A 16,030-nucleotide genomic window follows, 5' to 3' on the forward strand; every position below is an offset into this window, starting at 1 on the left:
CAACGGCACAAAGCAGCGAGTGGTCACCCTGCTTGATGGTTGTTGGAGACCTGCCTGCACCAGGCACTCTGAAGCCTACCAAGCTCCCGAATCTGCGGTGGAGATACAGCGTGCTTGGAGCTGGGGGTCCTGGGACCCTGCTGAGCTATTAGCGTCCCAGGGGAGGGTGCAAGGGTGCTGCTCGGTGTTTCAGATAGATGCGCACATCCCCATGCTTGTTTCTTCAGAAAGATTTTCTTAAGCCCCTCAGCAAAGGTTCTTAAAGAATCAAAACTCTTATGGGATCAGAGCAAAAGCTCTGTGGATTAATTACATATGAAAACATGCTGAAGACTAGGCAGAAGTATGGATTTGGTTTTCAGAAGGGAGAAAGGTTACCAGGCAGGCCTCACTGGGATCGGTGCTAATCGACATGCCCTTCCACAGGGGTGTAAATATGGTCAAATGCAAAATTATTTCAGATAGTCATATTTGAAATTGACTGTATAGCTCTGCAAAAGGCGCTCACAGTCCTCAACGACCAGCTCATAAAAATAGTGGATTGACTTCAATGTCTATACATGCAACGCAGTGTGTGAGCAGGGATGACCCATCCTACACTGAGCACCCTGAGTGCCTAGGAAGGAGGTTGAAGTCACAGTACGCAATAATTTGAATGCCTCCGCTCAGCTCTTAGCAGCAGACAAAAACCAAATACATGCTCAGAATGGAGGACACTCCAGGAAATGTCACTACATCAACGTATAAGGTTTAGCTGATCTTTATCTCCAGTTCTCTGTTCAGCCCATATCATCAGGACGAGGTAAGGTACCCAGAAAGGTAAGGAGGATAGCAAGAGGTATGGGAAGACTTCCGTCATTAAGCAAATACATAGCCTAGGTCTTTTCAACACGAAAAGGAGTCTAACCAGACATGTTGGAGGGCTATAGAACAACAAGTGGCAGAAGAAAGACAGGAGAACTGCTCACTGTTTCTCACATTCCAAAATGAGAAGCACCCAATGAAACCATGAGGAAGCAGGTCTAAAAGCAAAACAAATAAAAGCTGTTCTTCATGCCTGATGAAAGGGTGTGATTCACTACCACAAAATACAGAGGAGAGCAGACTTTCACCAGGACAGAGAAGAGTCTTCATGGGAATTTGTCCATGGAGTAATGTAATGTAAACACAACAAATCACCTAAATCATTGCTTGCTAGAAGCACGCAGAAGAGGGTAGGAGAGTGCTCATCCCATAGCTGCTGTATCCTGTTCTAACTCCTTAGCAATGTACTGTCTGTCCCAGCTAAAGACACAGTGCTGGACTTTGAGATGATGCAATGGAGCTGCATGTTATTATATTCACACCTCTTACGAACGCTGGCTTCCAGATGTTTCTATATTGCTATTTGTGAACACAGGAGAGCAGGGGAGAATGAATTTTGGGACATACGGTTATCACAGAAAAAAAGGAAACATTTTGACAGGATACTCACTGAAAGGGTTAAGGCCTTGTCTTTTTCCATTGGGGAAACTGCTCAGGCTACCTGTAAAATCCAAGAACCACATTAAAGGCAATAAATGCCGTGGAATGACAAAGGAGCCTCCCCACTGTCTGCTGCTGGAGGGCAGGTTCAAAGGAGCTCCTCTGATCGTGCACACAGTGAGTCCCTGACAGCACTCCTTAAGATTCACATGCAAAAGTCAGACTGATGTGCTTGAGATGAGGTTAAATACCTGGTGGTGTAGTAGCTGAAGGTCATGAAATCCAGAGGTTCGGTGTGGGCAAGAAGCAACAATTACAAGGTTAAACTAAACTGTGGAAGGAGGAAGAAGAAGAAAGGAAGGATGCAAGTAGTGCCATGAAGTTTCCCAAAACAGTTTTTGCTAACAGCAAGCAAAATAACGTCATGTAGAAAGGAGGCAGCCAGAAAAGAGTGAAGGTGTAGGCAATACAGATAGTCCAAGTTTACTAAATCTTTAGCTTAGACCAAACAATCAAACAGGTGCCTAAAATCAAAGACCTGAACTCATACCCAGCAGAAGGGCAGGGACGGACTTCAGAGCTGTGACTGCGTCATGAGGTACAGGCACATGCACCCTACACCAGATGGAGCTCATGGGAAGGGCTCTCACCTCAACAATAAACCTGCTCCTACCATGCGCTGGGTACAGACAGCTCAGGGATTACAGGCGCTCTCGAAAGCATGTCACATTTCCTGCTAGCTGCTTGGTCTGATTTCAGACAAGGGATTAGCTGGAAATGGGAACTCCTGCTCCCAGCCAGCAGCAGCACGCCTGTTGCCACCCTCCACTCCAGCCCAGCCTACGGCTTCTCTTTGATTTGTGCATCTGTCTGACCTGATTGCACAGCTTGCTTTGCACATTAAGTACTTCACACACTTGCAGCTAGAGCACATTTTGCTCTGTGCAAGAGCAAGATGAGCAGAAGCTCAGAGAGCCGGGGTGAGACTGGGGGAGCCCCGGGGACAGGAGGCTGGGCTGCTGGACAGAAGCGGAACCGCTGGGAAGGAAAAGAGAGGGGGAAAAGAAAGGTGGTGGTGGCTGAGTTTGAAACGGGTTGCAAAGCATGACCTGTTGGCTTTAGAGATCGTTAATAAGAGAAACTGTATAAACACAGTAAGTTATTTCAAGGCCCCCAAACGCCAGCCTCGTATCAGCCATCTGCCCTGGCGAGATCAGAGGAACCGTTGTTCACTTATTTCTGTGCCCGTGTATAAAAAGCAGAGCTCCGTTGCCAAGAGGCAGATTCCTCCGGAGCTAATTGGGACTCTCCCAGGGGGGCTGGCAATAAAAACCCAGGGCCTTTACGAGCCACAGCATCCTCTGGCCGACTGGACCCGCGGACGCCGGGGCCCTGGAGGGCGCTGCTGGGCCGCACACGGCCGGCCGCTGCCCACGTAAGCGAGAAGGCATCCGAAAAAAAACCCCCTTTTGCATCCAGTGCAGTTAAGCCTACAGTGCGTTGCTGAGAATGAGACCGATCTGTCTCCGGAAAGCGGCAGGGAGCTGCAGGTACGTTGATACAAAAGGCAGGGAGGACAGCTGCCATGGCCGGGACGCTCCAGGCTGGGCAGGGCACACCTTTCCAGCAGCCGGGCAGGGCTCTGTGCTCGCCGTGGGTAGGGCCCCATACATCCGTGCTGGGAAACTACCCTGAACGTCTTAATCACCTGTCACTCCAGAGGCAGAGAGTATTGCCTTCAGCCGGCTGCCTTCTATAGAAGCACAGGCCAGCCACATTTACCTACAGAAGACAAAACCCCGCCAAAACAACACTGCACCGAGCATAAAGTTGACAGAAAACAGAGGAAGGAATATGGCAGATGGTGACAGTGGGTTACTAACATATACCTGGGAAGCCCTTGGGTAGTATAGGGTAACATCCCATCATTCAGTAAGTTTCATACTGCAGAGTATTTGCTCAGCCTCGCAAGTACACTGTTTCGGGTAACAATTACAGCCACACTGGATTAGGCCAGGTGTCTTTCAAAAGGAAAAGCCCCTAAGAAACCCTGGCAGCTTTTTATAGGTAGAACTTATCAAGTAAAGCTCTCACCTTTGATGGGGGAGGAACATGCTACCACAAGCCTTATCTTATGTTCTCAATGCAACACTGATGTCCTGATTCATACTAACTACCAGTAACTTCCCTCAAGATTAAAGGTGACAAACTACAGCACCTCTGCTGAGCTCCCTTGGGGGATATCTGAATAAGACAAACAAAACCAAGCACCAAACCAGTGGAGCTCGTTTACATTCTAACCTAATTGTAATTAGATGTACTCTGAATTTCCTTGTTATTAACTCAGACATTACTTGGTTACAGTTTTCTCATAGCCTCGCAGACTGTTGTCAGCTTTCTACCATCATCGGTCCAGAGGCCTTTCCCAGGTGATGCTCCCACCAACTGCTCACACAGCAGTGATATAGTGCATCCCATTCCCAGAAGCCTCCCAAGCACACAGAGAATCAGTTACTTCTGTGGATACCAATAATAAGGATCACAAACATCACTGAATTAAATCTGCTGTTTAGATTGTCCATTATTTTTCCTTCTTTCTGTAATATTTGCTCAGCTCCAGTAGAAAATGACATGCTGTTTAATTACATATACACGCACACTTTTTAACGAAGACATTTTGATCCTGTTTCTGGACCGTGCTCTTGGTAGCTGGCTGTTGGCACAGACAGTGGCTGGGTTCCACACCAGAAGTCCTCACGGCCTGTGAAGCGCACCCAACACCTACCATCTGACAAGCTCTTGGATGGCAAAGCAATCACGGGATCTGAACTTCCCGTCAGCTGGCGGAGGGACATTTCTTCACTGCTTAATCCCTTAGCTCCTCTTTGGGCAGGCACAAAATGCTGACTTTGTCTTCTGAATTTGGAAGAATACAGAGGTAAAACTCAGCTCCAGCATTTTGCAGCCAGCACAACTAGTATAAGCCTTGCTCAGATCTACAGCCCTCCTCTCCAAGATCACTGGACTTCAATTAATCTTGGGTCCAACAACTTTCCAGCAAAGCTTTACAGTGCGTGTCTATCTCCTCTTAAGGACCTTGCCTTTTGACTATGCAGAAAGTTAAATTTGTTCTTTGATCACAGATGCCTCCCCCTTTAACTTAGGCTGTGCAGAGTGCACTGATGAATGTTAACTTTTAACAGGCTGTAAATCAGTCTGTTTTCCTTCCACAATTCCTCAAACAGACAATCCTAGATCAAATAATGGCAAAGACTGTTTCTGGCGTACTCTGAGCCCTTCCCTGCCTGTTCTGCCTTTGTTTAAGAAACCATTTGCAGGCTTCTGCAAGCCCTCAAAGGCTGGCTCTATGTGGTTACTCCATTCTGAGATCCAGGAATGACATTTTTCCATCCAAGTTGCCATGACAGAAACTCAGCTGGTTTAAGCAGAGGGTCAAAACCTGTGCGAAGTGGCCACCAGACCTAGCAGATTTCTTGGCAACTTACTGGGTCATTGTGCTGGTTTTGGCTGGGATAGAGTTAATTTTCTTCACAGTAGCTAGTACGGGGCTATGTTTTGGATTTATGCTGAAAACAGTGTTGATAATACAGAGATGTTTTCATTCAGAGTTATGGCTTTTGTCTTCCCAAGTCTCCGTTACACGTGATGGAGCCCTGCTTTCCTTGGAGATGGCTGAGCACCTGCCTGCCAATGGGAAGTGGTGAATTAATTCCTTGTTTTGCTTTGCTTGTGCATGCAGCTTTTGCTTTACCTATTAAACTGTCTTTATCTCAACATACAAGTTTTCTCACTTTTACTCTTCTGATTCTCTCACCCATCCCATCAGGATGGGGAGTGAGCGAGCAGCTGTGTAGGGCTTAGTTGCCAGCTGGGGTTAAACCATGACAGTCATCATAAGGACGGAAGAGAGGAAGGGTTGCTGGTGGACTGGACAGCTATTTTCCTCACTGAAGAACCACTGTCAGGCAGCACTCACATATTAGGTTACCACAGGCATCAAGAAACTGCTGAGGAGGGGAAAACCGACAGAACTATGCATCTCAGACAGATTTGATCCTAAGCTGGAAAGAGCTCAGATTCAGGTTTGTCCTTATGAATATCCCAGCTGAATCCTCTCACATAAATCTTATTTATTTAGACTATCTAGTGCCCAAGAGGCATGTAACGGTGCTGATTTATCTATGCCCTGTGCTTCCTTCAAGCAACACGATTTCCATGTTTGGATGGAACTGGCCACAAAAAAAACCCAAAAGCAAAACACTGACAAAAATGCACAAGCCTTAACATTTGTTTTCCTCAGCATCCCAAACCCCACAAAATTTGTATTAAGTTTTATTTTCAAAATCATTACAAGTATTCAGTTTGCCTGGCAGGAGGCACACTCACCTAGAATGATGACCCACTTTATATTAGTCCTTATGCTGCTGGATACCCAACCAGGATTTGGAACATCTGAGGCAAGTTCATTTGTAATGAAGTATATCAAAGGGAAAATGATGACTTTCCTTGCCTCCCTCCAACCCTTCCTCATCCAATCCAGACCAGAAAAACCTTTCCAGCAAATCTTTTGTTGAAACAGAAACATTTCTGTGAAAAGTTTTGGTTTCATCTGACTGGCAGTCATCATCAAAAAGGTCCCACCTAGCTCTTGGCTTGGACCCACAGTGACCTCAATCCCAGCAGATGTTTGAAGGCCATGGTATGGAGAAAGAAACAGAGAGTAAATACACAGAGTAGTTGACTGACTACATGCACCTATGTTCAGGATACGGGGAAGTTGGAGAAGGGGTAAGCTACTGGTTATTTCTTAATTTAGAAGTTCTTGTGAATAGAAAGCAGAGCAAACACGTCATCTACCACCTCACAAATTCATGACTTCTTAAAACAGATCCATCACAAACTTGCTTGCTGCACCTCTAGAGTGCTCTCTCTCAGTTCTTTCCTACATGTTAGTGCCTACTCCCTGCACTGCTCCCTCTACTGCTTTTTAGCCCTCACCATCCTTTAGCTGCCCTTGGTCCTCCTTCCACATAACTTACCCATTTATCTTTGATCCTCAAGGCCTATCAGTCCTTCAGTAGGTATGTGGAACTGCATGATAAAACAAGGTCAGAGCCCCTTTTTACACACAATCCTGTCCTCATACAATGAAAGAAACCATGAAAGGTCAAGGCTGTGTTCTCAGCAAATAGCTGGGCAATCAGGCACTCACAACAATGTCTTGCTGCTTTCTTTCCCCTTCACATGGGCTCAAAGATTCACATTTTCTTCCTTCTCTTTTTTTTTTTTTCTCCTTTCCATAAACTAAATTTTGAACAGTCGCTTGGCTGAGGCAGCAGATTCCAGAGAGTCTTATTCCAGGCCAAATAGCAATAAAACTCATTTGGCATATTCATCTTATTGGGAAGGTAATAAAATTAAGGAACGGGGTTGCTATTTTGGTATGTCATTCCTCAGTAAGGTACCGATGACTAAGAAAAAAATCTTCCACCAAGCTAGGGAAGCTGAATGCTTCTCACAGCTGACAAGTAATGCAACAGCTTATTATGATAACTAAGATGTTTGCAAAACACCTAGAAAAGGCAACTTCCCAACACCCAAATGCACTGACTGTCTTCCCACTCATGCTAAACCTGAGGAAAGAACTAAGGAAAGGTTAAGCCTGGAGAAATAAAGCTACCCACCCTTCCCAACTGGCACGATGGTTATAACAAGAGCTGTCCGCACAGCCAAAACACCTGCACAGGAAATTAGTCCCCTGGAATCTCCCTGTTTGCCTTCTCCTGCCAAGCAAGTCTGCCCACAGTCAAGAATGACTGATAATTATTGAATTTGGGTTGAGCAGTTTCAATTCATAAAATTTCCAAAAATATCAATTTGGTCCAGGTCCCAACAGAAGATGAGGTGAAGATGAAAGAGGAAGAAGAGGAAGGAGGGTGGGTTGGTTGCTCAGGCACTAAACAGAAAGGAAAATACGTTATTCATATGCCCTATTTCTCCCCCAACCTTAAAGCGCAATTTAACTCTGAAAAAGGGCAACAGTACAGCCCTGCGCTTTCTTTCTGAGTTGTTCTCTCTGCGTCATCCACTTTCCTGCATGCTGGATTTAGCAATGAAAAATATTATTTCTGTTAGTCAACAGGGTCTCTGGAGAAAGACTGGGTCTGTGCTGGCTCATACATCATCCAACCTACATGGTTGAGACAACAGAATATTGTTAGCAGTGCATTACTCAGAAAGGACCTGATCTGAACTACAGTTTCCAAGGACTTCTACAGTACAAGCAGGGTTCTAGGCAAGGCTCATCTTTTTGCCTTGTTTCTGTATAGTGCTTAGCACAAAGGTCCATGATAGGGAAGCAAGACAGAGCCATAACTCAAATAACAAACTACATTTGCATGGCAGGGTATTAATTTTTCCACACAAACTGTGGCACTTTTGAATCACCTGGGAGAAAACAGATTCCTGAGTTTGACATAACTCTATGGATTCCCGAGTTTGCTGTAACTCCATGCAAGTCTTTTATTCTCATGCAGTGGGGAAGGAAAGGCACTCACCTCCTTCCTTGCTGACTCCCAAGCACCCCTTCAGCTCCTGAAGTGAGATCGACTTGTCCTTGTTGAGGTCACAGTAGTCAGTGAAACGTCGGGCACATTTCTTGGGCTTGGCTTTCTTCTTTACATAACGCTTGAAAGGCTTCAGCTCCCGCTTGTTGATGTCATTGCTGCTGTTGTTGTCCAGCTGGCTGAAGTACCAGTGTACCACTCGCTCCTCCAGCGTGTGGCTGGGGTCTGGCTCAGAGAACCTGGAACAGAGGAAGCACAGGCCCCCGACAAGTGGGTGCTCTCACCAACACTGTCAAGCACATGCTGAGGAGCCAGAGCTGCTCACTGAGTCAGACACACACCATGCCATATTTAAAGCAGGCAAAACACACAGGTCTTACAATCTCCTCCTTTTAGCTGGGCTCTTTTGAGAGAGATGAACTTTTTGTAAAAATGTCCTTTAGCATTAACAAGTGGTACCAAGAGATTCCTCTGGTACCCTCAGTAGCTCTGGTTCTCCTCACACCAGTTGCTGAAACTCTACCTTAATCCCAGAAGGATCCCTCTTTAGAGGGCAAGAGGCAATCTCCATGGTCCTTTCGACCCTTGGACTCCCATTCAAGTTACCAGTAGGAGAGCCATGAGTGTCAGCTGTCCTGGTAGTTTCTGTGATAGTAACATCTAGACTTCAGAAAGGGAACAAATTCATTTAATGCAAGACACATTCATTATTTGAAAATGTCCTTGGCAAGATGCAACATTCCTGCTGTATCTATTTATACGATCTGAACTCCTGTGCTGTATTTTCAGCATATTTAATGCTTTTCACATGGTTGATTTATACACAAGAATTCCACAGCAGACAAGCACCACAAATCCATTAAAAGCAATACTACGGAACTGGCAACTTCAGCTTGCTTCATTTCTTACTCATTGTGATATTACAAGTTTGACGTTATTTGGCCCACATTTTCCTTCTGTGGACAACAACAAACAATATCAGAGAGGAGGAGAAAAGGAGCAGGAGGAAAAGCAACAGCTGAAGATGCATGAATAGAGAATTCTGCCATTCAATGTCAAGCCATTACTGAACAGGCACTTAAGCGGTGTCTGGTGCTCTGCAGCAGCAGGAAAAGGGGTTATTCTTCAGTGATACAGAGAACCAGGAAAGAAACTCCTTCTAAAGGAGAATTCTTTAAAAATTGCCCTAAGCTAGTCCATCTTCTCCATGTGATGAGTGTGCCAACAGAGAAAGCTGAAATGAGGCTGAGACTTGAGCCTTTTTCCTCCCAAGAATAAAGCATTTCAGTGCATGGAAATTAGCGGATAGGTAGTCAGACACACTACACTGGCACTGGTTGCTCTGACTTATTCCAGGAGACACTTCCAGCTGCTGCCTAATTCCTTCCCCAGCAGTGAGAGAGGGACACTTATGCGCTGCAGGCAGGCAGATTGTGTGTGAGTTTGGGGCATTCTAGCTGATGGGGAAATATGAACACAGGTACCTTATAAAATGCACTTTAAGACTGTCACCAACCTTCCTTCAGAAACTGGTGGGATATATATTTAAATGATCACTGAAAATTTCTTTGTTGGGAATTAGAAGGGAAAAAATTCTTTTGACCCTCTGGTATGACCAGTTTTGCTGGTAAAATGCAGCTACAGAGCCTGAAAAATAAAAACCCCACCCCTACTGCCATGGTAATTTATATCACTGGCAAAGGGAAGTCTGCGACATGCAGAAAGCAAGCACTGGAGCTTAGGTGGAGAACAGAGATCCCCATTAACCTTCTCTGATAGCTTTTACAAATGAGGATTCAATTTAGAAAGATAGCCCCTATCCAGAGACATCTGGATCCTCAAAACAAGTAAACAGACACAGTAGGGAGAGGCAAATAAACTGCACAACATTTTTCCCAAGGATTTGCTTGAAACTATCTCCTTCATCATTTAATTCTTAGCTGAGAAGCAGCCTGGCATTCAGCTACAGCATCTGGTCAATGTACAGTGGGATAAACACTGTGGGGGAGGAAGATAGTTTGGCTTAGTTTTGGGAGCCAAAACACAAGGCAAGCCCCTGGACAAGCAGAAATTTCAAAAATCTCCCCAGGAAGCTAAGGGAGTGCCCAGATTTTTCAAAGCCCTCAAACTGTATGTGAAGACCAGGATGACAGGAGAGAATAAAAACACATTCTGTGGCTTGTTTTTATGACATTTATGAACACAGTCATTGGCCTCTCTCCTTTTTGGAAATGAGCTGGCTATCATCTGAAGTCTAGCATGTTTCTAACAGCCACATGAAATTTCTGTATTGAAAGGGACAATATTCTGCTTTTGCTGAGATACAGGAATAAAACTTGAGCTTTTGCATGTGAGATTCCCCTTGTCCACACCTTGGCCTGCCCTTTGTTTCCTGAAGGCCCACAACTGGAGAGGCAGAAATGGAGAAAATAGCAGACCATCTTAGAACCAACAGCAAGAAGACAACAAACAGGAACACAAGCTTCTCTCTACCTGCTGCAGAGACACTCAGAAGCAGGACCTAAAAGCATCACTTTTTCAGAGGCACACCAAATAGGAGCTGTTATGAGTTACTGAACAAGGCAATACAGCTCTCTTCAGCACTGTCATAAAGAAAATCTACCAGCTGATACAAATACATTGACTCATGAGGTGATGATATATCAATTTTTGCCACTACAAACATGCTGAGAGCTCATGCTGAAAACTGCAGCATGCTAATGGAGCGAAAGGGAATTAGTTTAACTGCTGTGATTGTAGGAGGAAGGAAGATATAGCCATTTCTGAGTTTTTACCACTTCATGTTGGCTGGCTTAGCAGGAGTGCAGTTCCTGAGTTGGTTGCCTGCCCTTTCTGATGATCATCCAGAATCCCAGCACAGAAAGGATCCACACCATCTCAGTGCAGCCATATCTCCCTGGCTCATGAAATTACATGATACACTAAAGAAGGCTGAGGTTACAATACTGTCTTGACTTTGATGGCTGCCCATGGAAGACACTTACGCACCATCCATGAAACATGAACTGATGCAATTTCACAGCACTGCTAAGCCACCTAGCTTTGATGATGTGCCATGACAACAACCATACCTGCTGGGTCAGCTGAAATAAATCTGGGGGCTCTAATTGTCCTACAAGCACAGACTTTGCAGGAGTATTCCAGGGGAATTTCCCTCTATTACCTCTCCGCTGCTGTTGCAAGAGAAATATATCAGCCCTCAGATGCAAACTTCATTTCTTGGGCTGCTTCTCTACTCATTCAGACCATAAAGGAATCAGAAAAACAAAGAGAGAACAAAGCTGCTTTGTACATTCTCAGCTCCCAGAAAAACATCATCTCCTGCTCTAACACCAGTCACACAAAATCCGTTGAATTCCAGTCTCTCACACCAGTGCTGTAGCAGCTTTGTACAACCTAGTAAAGACAGACATGATGAAAATGCAGACAGCCTTCTCAGTCTTCTCGTGTTGACTATGTTACAGCTGTACTTACTTTTCTTCCTAATTGTTCCTCTTTAGCACTCGACAGCAAAACAATCAATCCTAAAGAATGAGTGCTGGGTAAGCAAAGAGCTCTGTGCAAGCTGATTTTCCAAATCTAACCTGTTATTGCTAGATCGCTTCTGCACATAAGCCAGCAAGTTTAGCTCCATCTTGCAGCATAAGCCCACCCACAGTCCAACAATTAAGAGAAGCATGGTCTGTCATTAACAGCCTAGGACAAGGAACCTGCTTTCTCAGCTTTCTTACAAGTTTGTTGGCATCAAGTATATAATCTTCTCTAAGTAGGCTTTTACTCCTCCTCCTGTATTATGTGCTATCAGCTCCCTCATAGGAGGAGAATACTTATTTCTTAGGTGGCTTATGGTTGGAGATATGTGGGTTAAGGTACTGTTACTTTTAACAATTTGATTTTCCAGTCGAGACACACTGCCACAGAACACCTTCACATCATCTGGTGTAACTGGGGTACAGGCAGAAAGCAAAGAGGCCATGAAAAAACATGGACATGCACTTTTGCAGCTGCACTGAATTCTGGAGCAGAGAGAGAAGAATATGGCAAAATATCAAATAGACAGCTTGAATATGCACTTTGCATGCAGCCTGTAATGCTTTCCAGCCCTTGAGGCCCCTTGCAAGAAAGGAGGAGTTAACTCAGGGGGAAGGAGCAGGGAAGAAGAGGAGGTATATTGGGTAAAGTGTGTAAGAGCAGCAAATATCAGACGTTACTCACATACAGAACCGTGTACAGCGTGCAATCACATCCGTCATAGAACTGTGCTGTTGAAGTGTAGTATGTCCCACTAAATTTTACTAAGTAAACTGAAGTCCATTCCTATCAAAGCTGATCCTTTGCTCCCTGAACACTTGCAGCCCCACTGCATCCCACTGCACAGGCTGCATGGAACCACAGCACCGTTGCAGTGACAGAAACTCCTAATACAAAATACCGCTTTGACAGAAAGCAAGGTTGCAATTTGAAGTACCCAGCAGATGATCACCTGTTTGAAGACCTTTAGAAAATCTATTCTTTTGTAATACAAACTTTATGTAGCAACAATAGCAGCTGAGGCAGAAGGAGGGAAGTGGAGCAAGACCAGCCTAACACCACCCAACTGGACTGCAAACAGAGACTATAAACCAGAAGGAGCTATTCCAGTATGAAAGAACACTGACGGACAAGAAGCTGTTAGCAGAAGCAACAGAGTAAAAAAAAAATATTAGTCCGCCTTCCACTCCTAACACACAAGGTATGTTTATGGTCAGGATGTCCACAGGAGTTAAAGTTGCAAGTTTCTATGACTTGCAAATATTTTGCAAGGACGTATACCTAGCTTGGTGCTGTTGCTGAATGAAGAACGGGTGAGAGTGAAGGTAAAGAAATGACAGGACTAACCCTACCCCATGACAGCACTGATGATGTCCACCAAGGTGCTTGAAGACAGTGGTGGAAAGCGATGAGTTTAACAAACTGAGGTAAAATTCAGAATTGTTCTTGCTCTGCTTCCACTTCTTACTCTCCTTTTGTTGCTCTTTGTGGTTGTCTATTCTAAAGTTAAAGGCTGTAACGGTGGAACATGGCTTGAATCAAAGAGGATTACTCAATGGAATTGCAAAAGGATCCTGTATTTGTTTTATTATTCTCCCTTTCCTGCAGCCAAAGAATCAAGAAGCCAACAAAAAACTAAGCTGTGTTCAGACTAAACAAAAGGGTACTACACAGTCCAAATTCATTACAGGGAATGCATAATTCCTCTACAGTTAAAACTTAAGTTATCTTCCTGTTACAGGGCCCAGTTTCTTCCTCTCCTCCAGCTAAGCTGTGTATGAAACATTATTCTGAACATAACTTTTCTCAAAATTGTGGGATAAATCATTTAAAAGGCTTAAAAATCTGCTCTCTTCACTCCTCAGTGACTGTTCAAAGATCCTCCTCTTACATGAACTCTCCCGTACCTTTAATTAGGCTAGAATTTCCATAGGAGCACAAAGAGAAGTTGGTATCCAACTTCAATTGAAATGCAATAGGAGTTGGGCATTAACTTCCCTTCACTGTTTGAAAGTGTCAATCTTTATTAAAACATGGCTCAGCTTCAGAACACCCTGGAGATGTGCTGAGCTGTGCTTGCCTGCTTCAAACTGCTCAACTAGAGCATGAAAGGGAACCTCGGGGGCAATTTTCTGAAGTACTTTTTAGGGCTATTACATGGGGAATAATTGGCAACTTAAAATGAAGGGACTTAGCGGCTGTGTTACATGATAAGGGTGGCTGTTGTAAACTGCCCTTTTAACCCTAAATTCCACACAGCAGTAATATTTTTGCTGATAATGTAGCAAGCCATAGTGCATACATTTGGCAACTAAAATGTTTTAGTTTAGGCCCTGTGTGATATGAATATGTCCAAACTGGAAAATAGACTAAAATGTACTAAAGTGAAGCCTAAATTTTAAAAAGTGCTACTCCTATTATATAGGATTTATAAGTGAACAATTTCAACTATGCTTTTTTTCAAAAAGGAAACGAAACTCTGGTTAACAAAGCGATTTCCTACAAGCGCTCCCTTAATTATTTTGAAAACATACAGTAACAAGATGTGCCTTGGAGTTATTATATAAACTTAAAATTAAGAATGAATTTTACCAGAGATTTTATGTTTCAAAAGTCTAAACGAAGTCTGCTTGGCTATTTTTCTGTAATATAAACCAGGGCCATGAGGAAGGGAAGTTCTCGTCTCATTTACATTATTGTAAAGCAAGAGTAACTCAATTAAAGTCAATAGCTTTGAACTTGCTTAAACGAGACAAGACCTATAAGGGATTACAAGGTTGTTTTAAGCATGCCCAATAAAAAAAAAGTCTTATCAGGTTTTACTTACATGGCCTGCAGCAATCCAAGTTGTACAGCCTCACTTTGCTGCTACTAGATTGTTTTTGTGAGTGCCAAGTATAAAGTGTGCAATTTAGCACAGCTCTATGTAGTGTTTTAAATGCAGATCTCCATCATTTCTTCCCATGTTCCTTCCCCCCTGCCCCCCCTCCAAAAAAAAGCTAATATGGAGATTAATTACAAAGCCACAGATAGCTTTGCAACATAAATAGGTAAAGTCTTGAAGATGAACACACTCAGCCAATGCAAGAAGTTTTCACTCGCATATCCAGATTCAGACTGAAGGCGGCAGGGTAATCTAATCTGATTTCCTGTATATCATACTCACAGAATGTGAATCAAATTACTCTTAGGACCGTAACTTGGGTTTGACTAAAGCAAGTCTTTCTGAAAGGCATCAGGCATCTGTCACCTCCCTCATAATTTCATTCTGACTTAGAACTGACCTCACTTTAAAGAAATTTTGATCACAAGTTTGTTTATATTTAGCTAATTGTGTTCCTCCCCGCTAGACTAAAGAGCCTGCAGAGCTTTTGTTCCTATGGAGATATTCAGATTATATGAAATCATCTTACATCCTTTTTTTTCTTTCTTTTAATACCCTAAGGAAGCCTGAACTCCTTAAGACTTTCACCGTTAGGCTTTTTCAGTCCTTGACACTTCGGAAAGGCTCTTCTCTGCATCTGGTCCCGTATTTTAATGTTGATACTAAAGACGCATATTGTATGCCAGTATCTTCTCTCTGCTGCCACAGAGAAACAGGAATATTCCCCCCCTTCCCTAAAACTCCTACCTGCAGCTTCTCTGATTGATTAAAATACACAGGACAATATATGGAGCCAACTAACATGGGGGTATGACTTGCTACTTGCCTGGCCTGCCCCCTGCAACAGGCATAAGCTTTGCCGGTGATATGTTAAAAATTTACCTTGGATCATTGGATGCATTTGTTCAAAGTCTAAAAAAGGCCCAGGAGGATGAAATGCTGAATGCTGTAAAGGAACAGAAAGAGGGAGGCTACAGAGGGAACCAGTGTGTGTTTCAATACAGAACCTCTTCTGCCATCATTATGGCAAAGATAGAGAAGAGCCTGCAATAAGTAAAGCTTGCCTCACAAATAAGAAAACTGACATTAGGACATTAAAAGTGACATGACTGACCTTAAGAAAAATCAGATAGCCAGATCTATAGCTTTTCTTTTCAACATAACCTTCTCTGCAAACCTAGGCCAGGGAGATACAGGATAAGCCCTGTCGTAAATCCAGCATTTTGTTAGATGTTAAGGTTGGAAAGGAATTAGCGCTATGATTAACCCTATGGGTAAAATATCCCTTCATCTTGGAAAATAACTTTTCTTTCTGGTGCCAAAGTCAAGTTAGGTCACCCAGACAATTTCAGATATTCCTGAAGAGAAGACTCAGGACATTTCTACCATTGAGCAACTTGGAAAGCAGGACTTACTGCACAGAGACAGCTTCCCAACTCCGCAAACTCAAGTGAAATGAAAGCTGTACTGATTTAGTTTTCATATAAGTACCAGTAATCCCTTGAAATGTTTTTTTTTCTGCAAAATAAATGGTCCCATCATG

The 16,030-nt window shown here is 43.7% G+C and overlaps 1 protein-coding gene across 6 annotated transcripts in view; it reads right to left on the bottom strand.

Moving 5' to 3' along the window:
* SMOC1 (SPARC related modular calcium binding 1) overlaps positions 1-16,030 on the bottom strand; it is a 133,624-nt gene that overhangs the window by 4,005 nt on the left and 113,589 nt on the right. For 4 of the 6 annotated variants that reach the window (XM_074868005.1, XM_074868009.1, XM_074868004.1 and 1 more), the window contains 2 exons: positions 8,043-8,290; positions 1,475-1,525 (listed from right to left, as the gene is read on the bottom strand). In XM_074868005.1, coding sequence (XP_074724106.1) covers positions 1,475-1,525; positions 8,043-8,290 — 299 coding nt within the window. The remainder of the gene's footprint in view (positions 1-1,474; positions 1,526-8,042; positions 8,291-16,030) is intronic. The other 2 variants (XM_074868008.1, XM_074868007.1) reach the window with 1 other exon arrangement.

The sequence above is a fragment of the Strix uralensis genome, chromosome 4 (genome assembly GCF_047716275.1).
Source record: "Strix uralensis isolate ZFMK-TIS-50842 chromosome 4, bStrUra1, whole genome shotgun sequence".
Lineage (NCBI taxonomy): Eukaryota > Metazoa > Chordata > Aves > Strigiformes > Strigidae > Strix > Strix uralensis.